This window comes from Macadamia integrifolia, chromosome 13 (genome assembly GCF_013358625.1).
Source record: "Macadamia integrifolia cultivar HAES 741 chromosome 13, SCU_Mint_v3, whole genome shotgun sequence".
Classification (NCBI taxonomy): domain Eukaryota; kingdom Viridiplantae; phylum Streptophyta; class Magnoliopsida; order Proteales; family Proteaceae; genus Macadamia; species Macadamia integrifolia.
The window spans coordinates 4700214-4724240 of NC_056569.1; the positions used below are offsets into that span (position 1 = coordinate 4700214).

General features: G+C 38.0%; 1 protein-coding gene across 2 annotated transcripts; it reads left to right on the forward strand.

Moving 5' to 3' along the window:
- Positions 1 to 584: 584 nt before the first annotated feature.
- LOC122060079 (vegetative cell wall protein gp1-like) lies at positions 585 to 23769 on the forward strand. 2 transcript variants are annotated; one of them, XR_006134248.1, is made up of 2 exons: positions 585 to 1210; positions 23443 to 23769. XR_006134248.1 is itself a non-coding variant. In XM_042623248.1 (2 exons), exons 1-2 carry the CDS (start codon positions 933 to 935, stop codon positions 4511 to 4513), a joined length of 408 nt encoding a protein of 135 aa, XP_042479182.1. In that variant the 5' UTR covers positions 775 to 932; the 3' UTR covers positions 4514 to 4758. The 2 variants fall into 2 exon arrangements, 1 of the variants encoding a protein (XP_042479182.1); XM_042623248.1 differs by lacking the exon at positions 23443 to 23769 and adding an exon at positions 4384 to 4758 and having other exon boundaries at positions 775 to 1210.
- Positions 23770 to 24027: the final 258 nt, after the last annotated feature.

Sequence of the window (24027 nt, forward strand, 5' to 3'; positions counted from 1 at the left end):
CCAATCTAATTATGTGGTTGTGTTTAAAGTTCTGATGGAAGGTCTACGTATGGCGAAAGAATTAGGTGTGAGATTGCTCTGGATTGAAGCTGACTCTGCGCCCTGGTCTTTGCTGTCCAAGTAAGATCTATTCCTTGGTATGTAGAGCATGATTGGATTTTAATGCAGCCATACTTGAACTCTATAGTCTAGAAGATTTCTCACTGCTTTAGGGAGGCAAATTGCATTGTGGATTTCCTAGCAAAGGAAACAACAAAAAAGAAAATTTCGGAGAGGAATGTAATTTTTCCCAGTCATATAAGGGATGAGATCAGACATGATGTTGAGTCTAGGCCTAGCTTTAGGTTCGACTAATTGGATTTTTCTCCTTTGCGGATGACAATGCCGGAGGTGAAGGTTAAAAATCCAGTTTTTATATTTCTTCTGTAATTCCTTTCTTTTTTTTTTTTTAATGAAATTCCCAGCCTTTTAGCGAAAAAAAAAATCCAATTTAATTGGAGCCCATTTTTATTTTTCTTCATTTTATCAATGACGTGTTTTTTAGGGACCCACAAAGTAAACCTCCTATATATCGGATCGGTTCAGTAATCAGTACTAGAGTGAGTACCAGATACCTTGAACCACATAGGTTTTGCTAGGCCCCACAGGGTAAGCACGTACTATGATTATAACTTGAAAGAAACGAGGATAGTTCTGTAATTCACATATAAGCAAGATGAGGACCGGTGGGTTTTAAAAAAGACCGCCAGCTGAGCTGACCATTAGGAGGTGAAGGTTTGGTGGTACGTAATTAAATCTCCCCCAAAATTTGAACCACCGGAGCGAACAAGCTTGAAAGAAACAAGTATTCCTCTCCCAAAACAAAAAACATAACATCATGAATACTGTTCTTCACGGCTAATCATCCTTTTCTTTCCCTTGTTTCTCTAATTATGAAGAAGAGAAGCTTTGCTTCTCCACCTTCCTCTCCCCCAACTCCTCCTTCTCCCCTTCCCATCAGCGTTGGCCCCGGGCATCAAAAGTATAACTTCTCCCCGTCGCCGTCACCTTCGCCTCCCTTCTCACCTCCTTCAAGCCGGACATCTTCGGAGATCAATCCTCTCTTATGGAAGGACTCACCAAGCCGACCACGGGTGCCATCAACATTTTCACTAGATCGAGTTGCCGACGAGTTGGGTTCACACAGTTCATCATCATGCCTAAAGGACTTGTAAGTTTTCCTTAATTTCTCATCCTTTTGTTTTTTGATGGATCTTTAGTCGATCATTAGCTAGTGAAGTAGATACATATCAAGAAAATTCGTAAGAAAGAAGAAGGTAGTAAGTGTATGCTTACTTCGTGTCTTCTAAACCCCCAACCCAACGGCTAGTCAAATTTCTTTTGATCCAACAGTCAACCCTAATCAATAACTGCATAATCAGTGAAATGCACTTTGCTATCGGTATCAGTATCAGTATCAATAATCGTATCAGTCACTGTTAATATCGAATATGGATCGGATTGTATCACGTCCTTAATTTTTTATTCTTTTTTGGGTAGGATATCACGTCCTTAATTATTGGCTGTAAAAACAAACCATTTTGTGGCCAATACTCCTGATCTTTATAATGGCCGTATCAGTCATAGCAGTAGTGATACAATACAGATCGGAATGTATCAAGTCTGTATTGCGTCTAAAGTAAAAATGAAACCACTTTTTGGACAGTTACTTTCAATCTGGAATGATATATAGCGGATAACGCTGTGATACCGATACATATCGACCGATATGATATCAAGTACATTGAATGCGAATGTAGAAGATCGGTTCCAGTGGATCGACACAGCACTGAGTTGTCGAGAGATTTGATCAGACCATTCAGGCCACTGGTCGTGGCATGCATTGATCTTCGAGGACTCTGTCTCATCTTTGACATTGAAGAGGACAATGTGTTATATTGTCTGGGAAGATATTTTGGTAGTTGAAGTTATTGATAAAGTGTAAAAGAGGCTGAAATTAGAATAGGATCTGCATTGAAGGGGAAGAGCCCAAGATGTGGAGAAGTCGAACTTGAAAGAGGTAGAAAAGAGTGAGTTTGTGCAATGGCCTTAATAATTTTCTTGACCTTCTTCTTTATGAATCTCTAGAAGAAGGAGATGAAGAGAAGAAGGGATAGAGAGGGCTAAGCCAGGGAGAGATGGACGCAAGTACCCGAACACAGCTCGGCCACAAGGGCAAAATTGGGAAATAAAGAAGTTGATTATAAAAAAAGCAGTTGTTAAGAAACCCCAAAAATCATAGTTGAAGCATGAGGTAACCAAACGTTATTTCCTTAAACTTGGGGTACCTCAGATGCAATTTATCTTTTTCTATATAATCGCACCTCGCACAATGTAGGAAATCTGATCAAAATTTAGGAAGGGAAGAACTATTACCTCGTGTGCTACAAACTAATGCCTCCTATGGAACTCAGCTATTTCATAATCTAGCAACACAGCGGATGTAACAAACACATTGAAATATGATTGCACAAATATTGAGGAGATAAGCTTCTTATCTCGCTCACGTATAAGGTTCACAAACCCTAATCTACCATTCAAAAGAAAAGGCAAAGTGACAAGAGAGAGAGAGAGAGAGAGATAGATTTCTACTGGAGAGAAGAGGGGCTAAGTAATGTAGGTCGACATTCCCTCAAAGCCCCCGCCCCCACCCCCACTTAATTAATGGAAGAGGAAATTAAACTCCCCTCCCCTAGATGTTTTAGGTATTACACTTAGACCCCCTGCGAAGTTTATAATTACAACCGTACCCTGTGGTGTTAACACTATTAGAAACAGATGTTAAATGACATTTTTACCTCTTTCCTCTTTCTTTAAATATCATTCTCTCCAACCTCAATAAGTTGATTTCTTGGAGCCGTTCAACCCCGCGATCACCTGAGGCAATTGAGAGTTTCTTCTTTAACTTCGATCACCTGAACCGATTGAGGGAGAGAGGTGCCAATCAATGGTTTCACCGATGACATATCTGCTTACAAGACTAGAGATATGGATATGATTTAGTGAATTAGAGCTCTCATACTTCAGGAACACATCCATGGCTGCTATTGTCTCTATGGCTTTGGATTTCCATTTCACCTTGACACATTCATCTGATGCAAAGAGACCCTTTTTGTTCTTCTCATCTTCCAGACAACAACCCACCGAGAGATTCACCATTCTCTGCGTCTCCTCTGCCACCACCAAATCTTCTCCTGATGCAGCAACAAGAGCAGAAGCAGAATCTCCACCACAAAACCCATCCCTATCCGACTAGCTAAAGCCCCTATCCCTCAATCTCCTCTCTGAGGCCAAGAAAAACAAACAACCTCAACTCCAATCCAAGCCCAATTCCACCTGGGTCAATCCATCTAGACCTAAACGCTCTGTCCTCACCCTTCAACGCCATAAATGCTCTTCTCTCTATTATAGCCCTCAACTCTAAGACCTTAAGTTCTTCTCTCGCAAGCTCAATACTGTGAACCCTCTGAAATCTCCTTTTCTGCTGCTCTCCAAGAGATCCCTCACCCACCAACTAGAGATAATGCGCTTTTAGTCCTCAACAACTTGAAGCCATTGCAAAAAATCCTCTTTTTCTTCAATTGGCTCAAGACCCAGAACCTTTCCCCCTTGAAACCATCTTCTACAATGTCACCATGAAGTCATTGAGGTTCGAAAGGAGTATCAGCTCATTGAAAACCTTTCCCATGAAATGATCGACACTGGAGTTGAGTTAGATAACATCACTTACTCCACTATCATCACTTGTGCCAAGAGATGCAATAAATTGGATAAGGCCATCAATGCTCTCTTCGATTTCAGATTTCCGAACAACCTACCGCAAATGTTAGAATAAACCCTAACTCTCCCATGGTTTCTCAAGGAAGAAGATGATAATAATGGTTGAGGGAAAAATCGTCATCTCCATTGGACCAAGGGTATTTTGGGGTTTAATACAAATTTGTATCACACTTAACGGTTTCTCACTCATGGTCAAGGTATGGTTGATATATTCTACAACTTAGAAGGGAGGAATTTGTAATTACAAACTTCGTAGGGGAGGGTTGTGTAATACCTGAAACATACAGGGGAGGGGAATGTAATTTCCTCTTAATGGAATCAATCTTTTTGGTTTCTAATTAGGATAGATATTCTATTGTCTCTCTTTCCGAATTGCATATTATTGTATAAAGAGTTATTGGAGTCTGTAAGGGAAAACAGATTCTTTTTGGTCGGATGGAGAGAGAGAGTGAGGGGTGAACCATACCCTCTTTTCTCCTTCATTCCCTTCTTTGGGGTTTTCAATGTGGAATATTTCTTGTTGTCTTTTTCCCGCTTATTTCCTCTCACCTATCTGCCTTGCAGGGTGATGTCTCCAAACATGTCTGGCGACTATAAGGGATGGGGAAAGCATGATTTTTGGAGTCATCTAGGATTCAAGGCCTTGAACCCTATGGTGGAGCCCAATTCTATTCGAGGGATCAAGCTCAAGTAGGGGGTTAAATTCTTGTGAAAGGACGAAAGCTCCGAATTTGACTTCATATTTTGGTCTATTCCAGAAATAGGGGTCCATGTCAGGTTACGAGTGTGGGAAGGTGTTAGGCACTCACCTCACCCGGAATTTCTAGTTTTTCTACCAGATGCTTGGATTTCGAATATTCTCCCTTGAGAATTTTAACAACCTAAGCTGACATGGAAGCTTTATCACACGATATAATATAACATATCTATATTATTGCATGGAATGATTAAAAAAACTATTAAAACATTACATCGAATAATACATAATCTATATTAAAATCATATAAAATGATAAGTTGTATAAAATGACAGAAAATATAACTAACTTGTCTATATAAATGTGTGATGCCTCTTGAAATGATGATGATGATTGTTATTTTATGTGAGGAACACATATAATGAACATATGGGATGCTGAAGTAGACTATCATTTAATGTACAAATGCATAAATTAATACATGAAATCATAAATAAAGTCGTTATTCTATGTGGTGAACACATATAATAATGAATGCAGAGATGAGGTATGGATCATGCACACAAATAAAATCACGATCTATATTATTGCAAAGGAATACAGTGTTATGATGCAGAAATGGATTTTGGCTTTGGGAATCTGGGCAGCACTTCCGCGCTATATTCCTAGAATAGGAATCAACAGTGGGAACATGGGTAGAGCTTCCACGCTATATTCCTAGAACATGAATCAACTATGGGAATACAGGTAGTGCTTTTGCGCTATGTTCCTAAAATAGGAATTAGCTATGGGAATATAGGCATTGCTTCCACGTTATGTTCCTAGAACAGGAATTAGCAGTGGAAGATGGGCAGGGCTTCCGCGCTATAATAAAAATATCAAAATCAACTGTAAAAATTTAAGCAGAGGTTCCGTATGAACCTGAAATGGATGACGCGGTCTTCCAGACCTAGGGAAATAGGGCTTCTGTACTAGGGTGTCGACTTCAGCGAGCTTTGAACGATCGGCTCTGAAATCCCCCAAACTCTTGCATTCTTTCTTTCCTTTTTTTTTTTTTTCAAGGGTCTCTAGAACAAAGATTTCTCTCTCAAGATTTTCTTCCCCCTTTGGGGATTTTTTTTCCTTTTTTAGTTTGCAGGGGTTTGCGGAATAGAGATTTCACTCTCTGGGGATTTCTCTCTACCTTTCTCGGTGACCCGGGGTCACCTATTTATAATAGAAAGGAGAGATCCATGAAGAATTCTTACAAGGAGATGGTAAGACTTACCATCTCCTTATAAAATCTTACATGGAGATGGTAAGCTTTATCATCCTCCGTGGAAGCAAACACTAAAAGGGTGAGATCCATGGGATATCTTACACAGAGATGATAAGGTTTACCATCTTACCAGATTACAGGATCGAGATATACCAAAATCCAGGGAAATAGGGATCTCCTGGTTCTGTATGGCAATCAGGACGAGATATGTGCAATACCTTACTCCGATCCAGCAAGGAGACTTACACTAAGATAGGTGCAATACCTTACTTAGAACTAAATCGTGCTGAAATTAAAATAAACAAATAAAGAACAAGACCATAAACTCAAAATAAAGGATATGGAATTGCAGAAAATAAAAGTTGCTTAACTAGATCTATTTCTTGGAATCAAGAGGCTCGACTGTAGGCTTTGATCCAAAGATAGAACAAGAAGTTGTTGTATGCAGATGTAGAAAGCTAATAATGTAATCAAAGAAAATACTTTGGAATATAATTTGAGAAATCAAATTATACAATATTTGGAGATTTTGATCCAGAGTTCTTGGGTTTTTGGGTAGGCTTGGGTTGGAAGGTTTGAGAAGAAGAAGGTTGTTTGGTCTGAGTAGTGGCTTTGAGCTGTAGTCAGCTAACCTTTGGAGGGCGATCAGACTTGAAATGATCAGAGCCTGTTGTCGAAGTCTGCTGGAACACTTGAAGGTCCGGCGGAGTACTTCAGAGATATTGGAAGAACTTGTGAGGACAAAGCTTGCTTCGGAGCTTCTCTCTCTAAGTTACAAGTTTGAGAAATCCTAATTTTCAAGTGGTTTGGGTGATGGGGTGATGCTCCTTTTATAATGCAAGGAGGCTCATTTGAATTACATGTGAGTTTGGATATCATTTGGATTTCATTTGGTACTGTACCAAATTAGGTACTATTCGACATTTCATTTGTCACTATTTGGAACTGTGCACTTGAATTTGTATTTTGGAGTGAACAGTTACTGCCGACAGTTGTGGAACTGTTGGCGCCAAAAGTTTGAGTTGCTGTCGACAAATGATTTGAAATCTTTGCTTGGAGTTGCTGTCGACAAATGATTTGGAATCTTCTATGATCTTACCACGGCATTCCACGTGTCAGAGACACTGTTCTCTGTATTGGTTTGATCAAGGGGTTTATATCCTATTTGTTTGAGCCGGATATTGGCCGGACTATCCTTTAACCTGGGATAGTAACAGTACCTCCTTTCCATAATAGGTTGTCCGAGGTTGTTTGACTAGGTATGTTTTACGGCCATACCGATCGGCTAATTTATAACCGTCCTAGCAAACGTTAAAGACCAAACTAAGGTTTGGTCGATGAAGACTTTGATTTTGTAGCCCTTTGAGATTTTTGAGAGGTTACTTCTTTGAATTTGCTGGAGGAAGATGCCTTGGAGCTGGCAAGCTCATAATCAGGGTCATCCTTATATGGATCTTACCATAGCAAAGTTTGTGGGCAGGAATAGATCCTTTGATGGATTTGAGGCTATATGCATCATCACTGGAGCCTGCTTCGCCTTCTAAGTCTGAACTGAGCTCGGCTAATCGGGCCAGAAGGGCTTTCTTCTCACTTTTGATGCTTGACTTTGATGTGCTTTGGATTGTTGGAATAGGTTTAAGACCTGTGAGGATTTTGATAAGGGACGTACTTTCACATTTAGAGACGTCACAGTTATCCCACCATTTGACGTTGAAGGATTGGCAAAGAATTGGAGCAATCCAGTCAGGTACCTGGTAATCATAAATTTGATACTCCTAGAAAAGTATCCATGCCAGACGACAGTGGAGAAAGAACCGGAGTAGGTCAGGTTGGTGAGGTTGGGGGATTGTATTTTGACAGAATATTTCAAAGGAATCTTGTATTTGTGGTGGGAGGATCTCAATCATAGGACCATATTGATCCCACCATTTAGGGAACCAGAGGGGAGTTTGATTATTGAATCTGTACTCAAAACAGAAGAACCAAGAGTGGTGGTTGATTCTGTTTTGGAAGCAGAAGGCTTTGAACCAGGTGTCCTGGTAGTCAAAGTATGTAAAGGTTTGTGGGGTAAAGGTATTTGAAAAACTTTTTGTATTAAGGGGATGACTGCCCCAATCTTGTAGTGAAAGAATTTTACATATAGTTACAGTTGTATGTGTAACCAATGTTTGGTCATTTTTGTCATAGTTGAGTTTGAATCTGACGGAGTCAGTTTCTACGAGGATATATTCGTAGAATTCTTGATTTTTTAAAGGAGGGGTGGAATGGTGATGCCATCCTTTGTAGAAAATTTGTTGTGCCATCATGGTAGGAGAGTCGGCATATTTGAACAGGGGCTCTTCAATGGTGAAGAGGTCTTCTTTGCATAGTTTTTTATGGTATTGGCTTTTGAGTTTAGAACCTTGGGCTGTTTGGAGAGGTTTGGCTTGAGTAATTTGTAGGCTAGAACTAGTCTTATTTGAGGTTTGGAGGGGACCAGCGGCTGAGGAAATGACCACAACATGGGAATAGGGTTTATTTGTAGTGGCCATCTGGGATTGGCTTCGAGTAACTATTTGGTTGGATGGTGCAACAAAGGCTGCTGAGGCACCATAGCTTGATTTGGTTTTGAAAATTGAATTTGAGGAGGTGGACTCCTTAGGGGGAGCCATCTTGATAAGGTTGATTTGAAGAGTCTGGCCCTGTAGGAATTCATGGGTAAGAAAGTCAGGGACATAATTGGATTCTCCTTTAATATATTCTATTTGAAATTCAAAAATTGATAATAAAGCTTGCCAGCGGGCAAAAATTTGTTTTGATGCAAGATTTAAAACATCATTTTGTAAAACATATTTGGCTGCACTACAATCAACACGAACTAAAAATGGTTTGTTTAATAATGTATTTTGAAAATTTTGTATGCAGAGAACAATCGATAAAATTTTCTTTTTGATGGTACTGTAATTCTTTTGAGCAGAATTCCATATACCAGAAGTAAATTGGATTAATTTTTCTTTGTTGTTATCAAGAAGTCTTTGTTTGAGAATTCCTCCATATCCAATATCTGAGGCGTTGGTTTCAACAATCTTGAAAGCCTCAGGATTAGGAATAAATAAACAGGGAATTTCCTTAACTAATTTTTTGATTGTTTGAACGGCCGTAGTCTGGGTTGATGACTAAGGAGTTGGTTTCTTTTTAAGCCGAAGGTATAATGGCTCGGCAATTTTACTGATTTGAGGAAGAAAATCACGAACGTAATTTAGACTTCCTAGAAATCTTTGTAATTGAGTTTTGTCAAGGATTTGATCAGGGAACTTTTCACCAAAAGTAATGGCACGATCAATAGGGGTGAGGGTACCCTTTTCGATCAAATGGCAAAGAAACCTAACTTTGGTGAGGAAGAATTCCATTTTTCTTTTAGATAAAACAAGACCATTTGATTTTATAATTTGGTAAAACATTCTTAGGTGTTTGAAGTGTTGTTCAATAGAATTTGAGAAAACCAAGACATCGTCAATATAGACAATGGTAAATTGCCCATAGGAGTTAAAAATGTCATTCATGATCTTCTGAAATTCACTAGGGGCATTTTTGAGGCCAAATGGCATAACGTTCCATTCATACAGGCCGAAGGGAGTTGTGAAGGCAGTTTTGTAACGATCTTTCTCTTGGATCTGGATCTGCCAGAAACCAGATTTTATATCGGATTTGGAGAAGATTTTTGCTTGATAAATTCTTTGGAGCAGGTCTTTTTGGTTTGGGATTGGATATCTGACCCATTGGAGGGCATCATTTAAGGGTTTGTAATTTACGACTAACCTGGGAGTACCTCTTTCTATTTCAGCAGCCTTGTTGACATAAAAGGCCGTACAACTCCAAGGAGAAGTACTAGGTCGAATAAGTTTTTTAGCCAAGAGATTATTAATCTCTTCTTTGCAAGTCTCAAGGAGAGTTTGATTCATTTGGGATGGTCGTGCTTTAGTTGGGATTTGAAGGTCTGAAAATCCAGAAGCATAAGGTAGGAAAACCATATGCTGCTTGCGATGCCAAAAGGCATCAGGAAAATCAGAACAAAGATTGGATTCGAATTTTGTCTTTATTTGATTAATTTGATGGATAGTTTTGGGATTTTTAAGATGGTCAGAAATTCTTTCATGGAGAAGCTCTGTTTTGAGAAAGTTTAATTGTTTGATTTTGTTAACACTTTGGTTATCAGAATTTTGGGCTTGCAAGAATGGGAAGACAATCTTTTGTCCTTGGAATTTTGTAGAAATCCCATCTTGGGTTATTTTAAAAGGTTTGATTTTTTCTAAAAAAGGCTGACCAAGTATTATGGTCTGGTCAAGGTCTTTTACGAGGATGAATGTTTGGGGAAGGCAGAGGCCTTGGTTACAGACATGGGTATTTGAAAGTTTGTATTGGACATTCAACCCAGATCCATTTGCCGTGTTAAAGCGTTGGGTAGTTCGTTCATAGAACTGGGTTGGAATGGCACCTTCGTTAATACAATTGGCATTTGCACCAGAATCTACTAAGGCAATGGCCAAAAATTTGAATGAGGCATTTACAACTAGGGTTATTCGTACATACCAATTTTGACAAGTTATGGTAGCCACAAACCCAGGGATTGTAGGGTTAGGTTCAGGAGGATTTTGATTTGCAAAAGGATTTATTAAAGGTTCATTATTTGAAGTTACGGTTTGCTGATTTTGTTGTCGATTTAAGAAGGCTAATTGTTGTTTGATATGTTTTATCTCGTACTGCAAAGTTGCAGTGGTGGTTTCAAGAGATATGATTCGACCAGAATGATCAGGAATAAGAGGTTTTGATATCTTATCGAATTTCTGCATAATTTGGTGGAGATTGTAAGGTTGAGGAGAATTTTGGGTAGAAACATTGTTTCTGAGATGTTCAAGGCAGGCCTTCTTATGTTCAGGGTCTACCAGACTATCGATATAATCGAAAATATTTGAATTTGGTGATGCACGGAGCATCCGAATAGATTTGGGAACACAGTCTTCACAGCTGAGACCAATAATACAAGAATCACAAGTACAGGCTTGGAAATTCTCATTATTGGACGGACTAAAAGATGTATGTTCAAAAGCTTGAATTTGATTAAGTTTGTAATTTTCATCTTCAGAAGAGGATGAAGAGGTGTCTTGAAATAAGGCAAGAATTTGGGTTTTGTCTTGTTCGGAGATTTGTAGGGAATTAATTTTATTTGAGACTCTACAGAATTTAGCAATATGGCCAGGTTTGCCACATCGAAAACATCCTTGATAGGATTTGTCAGGTTTTGGATCTTTGAAGTTTTTAGGTGCCTTGAAAAGCTTTCTGTATTTGTTATATTTGGGTTTTGGGGGAGTTTTATGATAAAACTCAGGGGTTGTGAATGGTCTATGTGACACATATTTTTTAGATTTGTGAAATTTCTTATAATATTTACGAGAAGATTTGTGTTTATGTTTGGTTGGAGGTCTAAGAGGAGGAAAACCAAATTGTTCGCAGAAACCTCCTAATTCACATTTATAAAATTTGTTTTCTTTATGGATTTGTTTCTTTAGCCTAATATCAGTACAAAGGGCGAGACCTTCTTCATGGATTAGACTAATGATTTGGCCATAGGACATTTGATCATAGGGTATGATCCCATCATTTTCTTTCCTAAGGCGTTGTTTGATCTTTTCAGAAAACAAGGTTGGTAATCCTGTAAGGAATTTTTCTTTCCAACAAGGAAGGTTTGCATCAGGTCTAGTCAAGATTTTGGTTAAAAAAGTGTCTTTGTACCATTTAAAATCATGTAATTTCTTACATCGAAAATTTGATAATTGTTCAGTTGTTCTATCTTTGAGACGAGATGGATTTCCTAAGAAATAATTAGCAATACTGAAAATAAGAGTATTAACAGCATCTTCTATAGGAATACCTTCATCATCAAGAAGGGGAACCCCTTCGGCTGTAATTTGGACAGCCATTAAAATTTCAGTTTTTTGGACATCAGTTAGGATATAATCCCACCAACCTTTGAGTTGGCCAGTAAAGCCAGAAACAAGTAAAGTAGCCACAACACTATCAGGTGTATTTTTGATACGATGTGCGTTGCTAACCATAGTCATTTTTTGAAGTTTGTGTCATGAGATTATGGTCAGACAGACCATCTATGTTTCACTCATAGATGATACCACTTTGGTAGGAAGCCTGAGGAGCAGTTCCTCTAGCTTCAATTTGAAGGTTAGGGAAGACCGGGTGTTGGGTCAAACTTTGACCAATTTGGTTAATTTGGGGGAAGTCCTTTTCTTCATAACTCGAGGAAGAGTCCGAAGAACATCCTATAATGGTGCGAACACCTCTATTGTTTGATCCAGCCGAAGGTTCAGCTGAGGATTGGTTATTACAAATAGGTGTTTGCGGATTATCAGTATCTAAATGTGTTTCAGCAGCATTTAGAATAGTAAGTCATTGGTTTATTTGGTCTAAGACAAATGACTTGTTAAGAGCGAGTTGTTGTCTTTGAGGAATATTATAAGTTTTGAATAAAGGAACAGAAGTTGGAACTGGAGCTGGTATCATAGATGAAGAGGCTATTGGTTTAAGTTGGACAAGGTTTTCAACTCTGGATAGTTGATTACCTATAGTTTGAAGACTTAGGTTTGCAAATTTTAATTGTTCAATTTGTCTTCTGTTAGGATCATCTTTTTTTGCAACTTTAAATGGAGAAGCAGTTATTTCATTGTTTTTGTAATTATGTTTGATGTTTTCCACCGGGGGATGGATAGCAGTTGTTGTTGGACCAGTATAAAGGGTCCAGGATTTGTGAGAAGCTGTTTGAGTACATACCTGATTATGCCAGGGATAATAGATATTGTTATCCTGGGCATAAATATCAAAATATGTAAAGAAGAAAACATTTGTTTTGAGATTTGTCATAAAATTGTACCAGCTTGTTCGAATTTGTGCTTGTTGTTCTAAATTAAAGGTTGATAAAAACCATTCACATTTTAGTTTGTTTTTAAGTGATTCAAAATCGTTTCGAAGTAATGGTTTGTCTATTTGGTAATTTGTTTCTATTTGGATCATGTGAACTCCGGGATTCTTTGGATCACTAAGAGGTGGTTCAACCTCAGATTGAGTAGGAGACCTTTGGTCAGGGGCCTCAGAAGGGGCTGTTTCTGGAACGGTAGAAGTGGTTTCATAAGTTCTATAGACAATATTTTGGCTGGATTGGACGCCATCAAGGTTTGAGATAGGAGTCGGAGTCCTATTTTGGTTAATCCATTTTCCTATGTCGGAAGAAGTCAATGCATCAGAGCAAGACCTTCTTGAACTTTGGTAAACAGGAGGGGTTATTTGTTGGTTAAACCGAATGGAAACTAGTCCATCAAGATCCTGAGATATAGAATGGATACTAGTGTTTGAAACTAGCCCTTATACAGAGATGGTAAACCTTATCATCTCTGTGGAAGCCAATTCATGGCTCCGTGGAAGGGAATAGCTTGGGCGATTAGTTGTAGACCAGGTGGCCATAGGTTTAGGCAGTTCCAGTTGATTCTTATCAACTGAGGGAAAGCAAATAGGTTTGGTTTGGTTCGGTTTGGCCTGGCTTGGTCTGGGTTGGTCTAATTTGGTTCAGGTTTATTCTGGTTTGGTTCAGGTTTATTCTAGTTTAACTGGTTTAAAGTTTAGGTAGGAAATACGGCACATTTGGGTATCCATTTTTTCTGTACAAGATATCAATGGGACCATATTTTTGAATACTTTCCAATGATACAGGAATCGAGCACATGCTAGGCTCAATTGTCGTATTCTGGAAAATAGTATCAATGATCATTTTCGGGCACCCTTCCCGTATAAAAATATTGGGCTGAACTCCTAATCGGTCTTATGCTCAATTGTACTCTTCATGTTCTCGCATAGTGGCTTTAGGTTGGGATAGCTGGGCTAGTCTAGACTTATGCCGAAAATTTGACTTCTTTGTGAAAGAGAGAGTATATGTTTCATCGTTGCCCATAATTCATCATTGCCAAGGAGGGGACAAAATTTGGTGTTTATAGAGTCAGGCAATCCCAAGTCAAATTAACAACATTTACAGTTCCTCACTTGATAAAAGTAATCACAACAAAAACACAAATGGGATTAGGGTTTCTTCTTAGTACCAGAAGCATAATTCCAAAGGAATATATCACTTGGTTATATGATAGGACTAATAGTTGGCCTAGTGGCTAATAGTGTTGGTGTACAATGTCTTGTATTCCATCACAGTTTAATCCAGGGAGTATTGGTGTAGGCACCTCGACAAGCAGGACGGCGGTCCCTATATATTTGTAGCGACGGTTTCTTTCTTTATAATTCAAGCAATACTGAGAGATGTGAGGACGAGCATTGTAACCCTAATCTCCATTGATAATGAAGTAAGATCTCATCTTACTAAGGTGGTTAGCAATCTTGCTGAACCTCGTAAATTTATGTACATTGTTTGTTCTTGTTTTTCCATTATCTTCTGCATCGTTTTAGGGTTACTTTCTACAAATTGGTATCAGAGCTCTAGGTTTCTGTTTTCTAGGGTTTGCTATCACGATGGCAGGGAAGGGATTGAATATTAAGTATGATATTGAGAGGTTCAATGGGAAGAACTTTATCTTCCGGCATCAAAGGATGAAGGATCTTCTGGTACAACAGGGTTTGGTGAAATCGTTGTTGGAGAAGTTGAAAAAACCTATAAAAATCATTGACGAAGATTGGGAAGAGATGGAGGAAAAGGCGGTAAGTGCTATTCGATTGAATCTTTCTGATGATGCCCTACAATATATTGTGGGTATCAAATCCACACCGCATCTATGGGTGAAACTTGAAAGCATCTTCATGACGAAGTCCTTAACGAACAAGTTGTTTGTGAAGAAGCAATTGTATTCTCTATAGATGAAGGAATGTATGAATCTATTAGAGCATCTTAACATGTTCAATCAGATCGTAAGTAAACTTACAAACTTGGAGGTTAAGATCGAGGATGAAGATAAAGCATTATTGTTGCTATCGTTGCTCTCAGAATCGTATGATCACATGGTAACGACTCTCTTGTATGAGAAGGAGACCTTCGAGATGGATGAAGTCTTGGATGCCCTCATATCTAATGATACAAGGAAAAAAACCAATAGTAAAAAATCTCATGGAGAAGGTCTTTTTGGAGGTGACAAAGAGCAGGAAAGAGGGAGATCAAATCAGAAGGGATCTAGAAAGAGTCAATCAAAATCAAAAGGGGCAAAGAAAAAGGTCTCTTATTACTATTGCAATAAAGAAGGTCATCTAAAGAGAGAGTGCTTAAAGAGGAAGGCGGACTTGAAGAAGAAAGACGTAGATAAGGCATCTGAGGAAGCTAGCGTGGCTGATAGTTCAGATGGAAATGATGATAATGTACTCTCTGATGGAGATTTACTCACTATATCTTCAAGTAGGAATCAACATTCTGATTCTTGGATTTTAGATTCTAGATGTTCATATCATGTGTGCCCACTATAAGGATTGGTTTGATATATCAATCATATAATGGTGGGTCTGTCCTAATGGGGAATGATGTTGTGTGAAAAACCATTGGGATAGGCGCTATCAAAATCAAGATGTTTGATGGGATAGCAAGAACTTTAGTAGATGTGAGATGTATATCAGAATTAAGGATACACTTAGTATCTTTGGGGTCACTTGACTCAAATGGCTGCAAGTACATAACTATAGGTGAGTTTTCAAAGTTATTAAGGGTGTTATGGTTGTCTTAAAGGGACAACTAATAGGAAACCTATACAGACTCATAGGGAGCACTGTTACAGGTGGAGCATTTGTGACTGCAGATGTAGGATTTGATACGGATGATACTTATCTATGGCATATGCGGCTAGGGCATATGGGAAAAAGGGGATTGATGGAGCTTTATAAAAGAAAACTATTTAAGGGAGTGAAAACTTAAAAATTGAACTTCTACAAGTATTGTGTGTTCGGGAAATATTGTAATGTTAGTTTCAAAACCGCTAAACATACGAGCAAAGGGGTGTTCGATTATGTACATAGAGATGTATAGGGTCTTTCAACAACAAAATCTAAAGGTGGGATAAAATACTTCGTGGCCTTTGTTGATGATTACTCAAGGAAAGTCTGGATCTATTTTATGAAGCATAAAATTGAGGTGCTCACTAAATTCAAGAAATGGAAGGCTAAGGTAGAAAGGAAGACAGGAAAGAAAATTAAGTACTTGAGAATAGATAATAGAGGAGAGCATATGTACAAGCCATTTCTAGAATTATGTAAAGCTGAAGGGATTATATGTTACTTCACGGTTCCAAAGACACCATAGTAAAATGGTGTAGCTGAAAGGATGAATAAGATACTTCTAAAAAGAGTTCAGAGTATGAGGCTGAATGCAAGGTTGAGCAAGAGATTTTGGGAAAAAGCAATGAATATGGCATGTTTTTTCATCAACAGATCTCCATCAAAGGTGATTAATTGTAAAATTCCCGAAGAGGTATGGACAAGAAAAATAGTAAATTATTCTACTCTAAAAATATTTGGTTTTCCAGCCTATGCTTATGTAGAGAGTCAATAGCATTCTAAGTTAGACTCAAAATCTAAGCAGTGTATCTTTCTTGGTTTTGAGAAAGGCATAAAGGGATTTAAGTTGTGGGATCCAAGTTCATAGAAGGTTGTAGTTAGCAGGGATGTTGTATTTGATGAGTCTCACATAGTGAAGTCAAAGTGTAGTTCACAAGTAGTTGATGAAAATAAAGAAGGTTCTACTATGTAGGTGGAGTTAGGTGAGTTAGAAACAACAAGAGAAGATGACTCATCCAATGACTTACTAGGACAACAGAAAGCAGTAGAAGTTTCTTATACTGTGGCAAAGGGTAAAGGAAAGTATACTCACAAAGCACCTGTGAGATACAGGTTTGAGAATATGGTTTCCGATGCCCTCATTGTAGGTACAAGTGATCTATTTTCCTACCATAATACTTTGAGTGATGCACAACATGATAAATGGATGAAAGCTATAATGGAGGAAATGGAGTCTCTATAGAAGAACAAGACTTGGGAGATTGTGAAAAAACCCAAGGGAAGAAAAATCATTTGATGTAAATGGGTCTTTCATAAGAAAGAGGCAGCATATGAGAATGAGCATGAAAGGTATAAAGCCAGACTTGTAGCCAAGGGCTATGCACAGAATGAGGGGATATACTATAATGAAATATTCTCTCCAGTGGTGAAGCACACTTCGATCCGGGTACTACTTGCTTTGGTGGTCATGTATGATTTGGAGCTTAAACAACTTGATGTCAAGAATGCATTTATTCATGGTGACTTGGAGGAATACATTTATATGGAGTAGCCTGAAGGTTTCAAGGTGCAGGGAAAGGAAGATCATGTTTGTCTGCTTAAGAGATCACTTTATGGTCTTAAGCAATCTCCTAGGTAGTGGTACAAGCGCTTTGATTTTCACATGATGAAGATTGGCTACAGAAGAAGTAAGTATAATAGTTGTGTTTATTATAAAATGTCGTGATAATTCCATTATTTTGTTGATGCTTTATGTTGATGATATGCTCATTGCTGCAAAGAATAAACATGATATAGTCTCTTTGAAGTCTTTGTTGAGTCCTGAATTTGAGATAAAGGTTCTTAATGTTGTTAAGAAGATCCTTGGCATAGAAATCCTTACAAATATAAATGCAGGTAAAGTGTGGGTAACTCAAAAGTGGTATATTGAAAAGGTGCTAGAGCGTTGCAACATAGAAAATGATAAGCCGGTTAGCACTCTATTAGCTAGTCACTTCAAGTTATCTGAAAGGGAATGCCCTATAACACATGAGGAGGTGGAGCAGATGTCTTAGGTCCCCTATGCTGTGCAGTTGTGAGTCTCATATATGCTATGGTTTGTAGCAAGCCGGATTTGCATCATGCAGTTAATGTTGTTAGCAGATACATGAGTAATCTAGGGAAGAAGCATTGAAATGCAATTAAGTGGATCTTCAAATATCTGAGCAAGATAAAAGATATAGGTGTTATGTTCAATGGTAAAGGAAGTTCCACAGAATTGGTAGGTTATGTTGATTCTGACTATGCTGGTGATTTAGACAGGAGGGGGTCTACCATAGGGTATGTATTTACATTGGCTGGTGGACCTATATCATGGAGGGCAAGGCTTCAGTCTACAATTGCATTTTCTACTATAGAGGCAGAGTATATAGTGGCAGTTGAGGCTGCCAAGGAAGGAGTTTAGTTGGCTAGATTGGTTTGTGAGTTGGAGTTAGAGCAAGGAGGTACAATGTTACATTGTGACAGTCAGAGTGTCATACATCTTGCAAAGAATTAAGTGTTTCATACAAGGACAAAGCATATTGATGTGAGATTTCACAAGATCGGGGAGCTCGTGTCAGAAGGCAGTATTCACTTGAAAAAAATTTATACAGATCTCAATCCTACAAATATATTTACCAAGCCAGCTACGACAGAGAAGTTCGAGTCCTGTTTAGACTTGATTAATATTACTCATTGCTGAAGATGAGAGACGCACCAAATAGGTGCGGGTTTGTACCTCTGATGAGGTACGAGGATGAAGACATCTACAGGTTATCTTTACAGGAGGCTCGAAAGAATTCAAGCCTAGGTGGTTGATAGTGTTGGTGTACGATGTCTTGTATTCCTTCATAGTTTAATCCAGGGAGTACTAGTACAGGCACCTTGACAGGCAGGATGGCAGTCCCTATATATTTGTAGCGAGGGTTTCTTTCTCTGTAATGCAAACAATACTAAGAGGTGTGAGGACAAGCATTGTAAACCTATTCTCCATTTATAGTGAAGCAGGATCTCATCTCATTGAGGATGTAGGCAATTTTGCCGAACCTTGTAAATCTGTGTGCATTGCTTGCTCTTGTTTTTCCATTATCTTCTACATCGTTTTAGGGTTGTGTTTCTACAGATAGGTCTAACTATTGGCCTATTGGTTGGCTCTGTTGGGTTGGCTTGTTGAGTTATCCTTTAGGGTTTATCCCAAACATTTTCTTCTTCCTTCAAACTTCCTTTCATATTATTTCAATAAAGGAAAAGGTTATCCATGTAGCTAGGTGCCCAGACTCTGACAGTCTCTCCACCTCCCCTTTGGAAATGACCTTGAAACCACTTGTATCCTAGTCCCACCGTTTTTTATTATTTGCTAAAAATTAATATTATTAAAGAGGAAAAAATAACATTAGTACAAAAAGAAACACCAAAAAACTCACTCTCCTAACCCCCACCTTTGGCATTACCATCAGCAAGGGAAAGGACAATGCATTAGGAAAACCAATAATTAGGACTACCCTCCACATCTCTCCTTATCAAATCCACAATATGAGTTGGAAAAACTACATTTGAATATGATATCCCTGACTTCGCTGCATCTCTGGCGAAAAATTAGCTATCGAATTGGCCTCTCTGAAGTTTTGTGTAATCATCAATGTAATCCCTTCTAAGTATGGCTAGAGATAAATCCATCTTTGTAAACCAATCCATGATATCCTCTTTTGTTGAACCAAGGTCACCACTGTACTCGAATCAGAGTCATCACCGCACTTGAATTAGACTCCACCCATTGCCGATTTATTTCCAGCTCATGTGCACGCATAAGGTCCTCCATAAACCCTTCCACCTCAGCTTGAAACACCTCTGTCACACCCATAAAAATTATAGGATCTCAAAACTCTTTTCATATGATCACAAAAAATCCCACCTGCACCCGCTCGACCTAGATTTCCATAGAGCTTCCATCAAAATTCAACTTTACCTAATTTTCCTGGGGTTTACTCTAGAACACCTCTAATATAGGTATGTTAGGCTCATTCGGAATCCTTGAACCTAGATTCCTACAGTAAATAATATCAGCCACCAACTTCACTTCACCTTTAGACAAGGATTACAGTTCCTTATATTTTCAATGATCATTTGGATCACGTACCTAGGAAGTCTCACTTTACCATCATGCCTCCTATTATTTCTCTCTTTCCAAATAAGGCCAGCCATTGTGATCAACCCCAAAGCCCACGCTTCTTTGCAACACACATGACTCAGCTTCCTTTTCCACCATTGGACCAGATCTATCAAGGATCTGAACTTCTTCCACTCGACATTGAAACACCTATAAAAGTAACGTGACTCCATATCTTCTCAGAAAAAGAACAATAAAGAAATATATGGTCCATTCACTCAGCCTCCACTCCACACAAGTTACACATTGAAACAAACGCAATTCCCCTCTTCCTTACTGCATCATCCATGGGGAGCTACTGTGAACCATCTGCCACCCAAAAATAGACACCCTTGGCTGCAACTTTCTACACTAGACTAGAGAAACCCAAGGGACTTTAGGATTACAAGTCCTAATCTCCTCCCACGTCAAATTGGAGTTAAATGATCCATCCAAAGTAAGACTCCACAAGCACATATCCTCGCATTCATATTGAGGAATTTTAATATTTTAAAGCATGTCAAACGTATCATTCAGCACTAAGGACAGTACTTCAGGCGTTATCCATTAAAAATTTTCAATGAACCAGTAAACCTTCCCATCATTTATAAGCCCAGAATTCTCCTCCAACCCAACGATTTCTTGGATAGATTTTTCGCCAATCCATCTATCTGACCAGAATTTTATTTTCCTCCCATTACCAACCATCTTTCTTTTGAAGAAATAAATTTTCACATCTTTCGAAATCCAGGCCAAATAGAGATGCCTTATAGCCTTTCTTGAGTGAACCATCTACCCTAAAAAAACTACCCCTAAAAAATCTACAAGCCATTGAATTTTCATGTTTAATTGTCCACACCATATTACAAAGCATAGCTTTGTTGATGTCTCTCAGCCTACGGAGCCCAAAACCACCTTCCTCAGGTCTACAACACACATCCCATCTTATTGAAACATTTTTAACTGTGTCAACCTCTCTTGTCCATATGAAGTTCCTCATCCCCCTCTCCATAGTAGCAATAAGAGAAGAGGGCCACCGCTAGACTGCAAAACTATGGTTAGTCATGCCCAAAATGACAGACAAACTAGTTCAAGCCTTCTAGCCATTGACATATTTTTTTCTTTCCACCCGACAAGACGCCTATTTCCTGTGAGCTGGAATAGATCCCAAGAACATCTTACTCTTCTCTAGATTTATCTATTGACCCGAAAAATTCTAATATCTAGTAAGTCATTTAAATTCTTGAGATACTTGATGGAAGCGTTAGAAAAAATGAAAACATCATCCACGAACAAACCATGAGCTGGAGTATTAACACCATGTGGACCAATCAGAGCTTTAATTTTCTTTTTAGTCACAAGTGTAGAGAGACCTCTGCAAAGCATCTCTTCCACGATAATAAACAGTATAGGCGAGATCAGGTCCCCTTGGCACAACCCCCTCTCCACACCAAAATAGTTAACAGAGCTGCCATTCAAAAGGACCAAAATTCTAGTTGTCATCAAGAACTGATGGATCCAAGAAATCCATCGTTCTGAAAACCCAAACTTCCTCAGAACATTGAATATAAAATTCCAAGACATAGTATCATATGCCTTCTGGATATTGATTTTTAGGGCCATACCTCCTTTCATGGATGCAAACATTATGTTAGACAGCTTAGAAGCCAAGGTAATATTAAAATGAATAATCTTTCTATTGGTTGAGTTGCTAGCTCTAGGAAAATTAGTAGTTTTCCCAACCTCCTCCTTTAGATAATTATAGGTCACTAAGTGGAAAACGGAACCAGAGGAGGGGAAGTACCATTTTTTGCACATGCCAACTTCTAATACACGGGCATATAAGCTTGTGGTTAGTGCCTATGTGGGGTTATGGTGGCAAAAGCCTTGCCCACCTATTGCTACAGAAGCCTTCTCGCTATGGGTGCTCATGCACCTAAGGAAGGGTATCACACTTGCTACAAAGATATGGGTAGGTAGCCTACAACCGTAGGCATGTTTTCCTACTACTACAGGTGGGTTACTAAGAGCCACAGGTGTGCCTGCCTATTTTTGTGGGTGGGCTACCTACAACCAAAGCTAGCTTTGAAACCTTGATTTTTTTATTTATATTTTCAATATATATAATATAAAAAATTAAAATCTAAACAAAAACCATAAAAATGTGAGGGAAACTCTGATACCAATTGATAAAACTGCTTGATTCACTCACTTTTAAGTTTAAAAAAACCCTACTACACTACTCAAGAGAGAAGAGAGAATACTAGGAGAGAAGAAGAGTGTATTTACTATGAGAGAGAAGACTGGCTAAGTAGGTTAGGTTAAGCAACCCTTCCCTTCATTGACTTTCATTATTAATAGAATCCAATCTTTTTTACTTTCTAATTAGAATAGATCTTCTATTACATGTCTTTCCAAATTGCATATTATTTTATGTAGAATCTCATAATTACTGAAAATTGGGAGGGGGAAGCATCCTATTGTGATATCTACCTAAAAGTTATCATTGGATAAAATATCTTTGATCTCAATTAAATTTTTTACTAATAAATAGACCCTAAGTAAATATAACTCTTACTTTCCTAAAGGAATAGTTAATTAGGATTTATCCTTCACTATACATTATCCCATGATACACCTTAGGGCAGTAAAATAATTATTGTCACCATCCTAATCCGTTGCAATTCTGTGTATAGAGAATCTGACGATGATTAATATTTCAAAAGTATTTCAAAAAACAAAATAATGTTAATTAATATTATTATAAAAAAATTATAAATTATACAAAACATACTATTGGATCATGGTTTCATCTAACCATGTACATATAATGCCTTCGATATCCTACTTGTGGGAAGTGGATTCTTTGTTGAGCAATTTTTTCGTTCACAGTCAATTATCATGAATCTAATACACTGATGTATAGGCCTAATGACATATGTAATTGTTAACTATAATGATAAAGACCTCTCAAGTCTGGGGACTAATTGCAAGCTACTAATGAAAATCTTATCCTTCTCAACTAGCAATAGATTATTCAAAATTTTCATGTGATCCAGTTCATTGTACACCGCATATTTAAACTCATACTTGCGTTTTGTAATCAACATTCTTGAGAGAACAAGTGTAGCGATCATATGAATGGAATGCCCAATTTCCTCCTAGTTGTGAACAACATTAAAGTATAAGCCCATTACCCCAATACCACTTATTAGAGAGATTTTACAATTCTTCTTCTAAGCTTAGAAAGTAGTATCCAAAAATCTTTATTGGGGTTACAAGTGTTAGATTCAAAGCCCAAAGACTAATCTATCGGGTGGAGGGACTCACAGGTATATGAAAACATGGAAATCCCACTCCTAACCGATGTGAGATCCTAAAAACAAGAGGTTTCCTACTAGATTCTCAGATTCCATGCCTATAGTGGTGTTAGATTCCTAAATACTTTCCCTCTCCCCTCAACTCCTATGATATAGATTTTGGGTCCCATAACTCATCATGTGAAAGGTTCAATCCCAAGTTATTTACTTAGTTCAACATCTACTTCAGGCCCAGAATCAACGGTAAAGTTAGTAAAACATGCCCTAAATGGTACCGATATGGATCTCTCTCTCTCGTCTTCCTTCTCTCCTACTTCCACTGAAATTTTATTTTTTGCTTAACTGTTATAAAGCTTACAACATATATTGTTGTTCCCCATTCATGCAGGTTGGAATGGTTGTTACTAAGGTGTTGCAGTTGCTGCTCTTGGTCTCTTTGAAGCCAAGTGGAAAACAATAAAACAATTAACATACAAATGCTTGCGTCATCGTCAGAACCAAAATATTTTGTGGATTCGGATACATTTAGATGGATTTTATTTTTTTAATGTATTTTTTTTAGCCTTTTTTTTTTCCTTCTTTTTTATTCATGAGATCCAAAGTTTCTAACTTGCATATGTCCTATAAACCATGTAGTGGGAGAAAAAAAGGACTACAAAACAGACAAGACCTTTCAATAAACCAATGACTAATATGAGGCATCTATTCTTCGAAAGAGTGCATGGCTTTAACAATTAATAAACCCAAAATGAGAAGGCTGCAAATTGATTTTGTAGAAAATTGATTGATATATATATATATATATATATCATTCTACTATTAAATACTACTTCGATTTTTTGGTATACTTTTTCAATAGACCATAATACCCTCCATTCTATACTTTTAAATTGACCAATCATATCATATAATATCATACTGCTATTAAAAGTATGTACTTCAACTTTTTGGTATACTTTTTCAATGGACTATA

Bases quoted from the DNA above. Each gene is read 5' to 3' on its own strand.
- LOC122060079 (XM_042623248.1), top strand. From the start codon at position 933: ATGAAGAAGAGAAGCTTTGCTTCTCCACCTTCCTCTCCCCCAACTCCT. The intron at 1,211-4,383 runs GTAAGTTTTCCT...TCTGCCTTGCAG, and splicing joins TCATCATGCCTAAAGGACTT to GGTGATGTCTCCAAACATGT.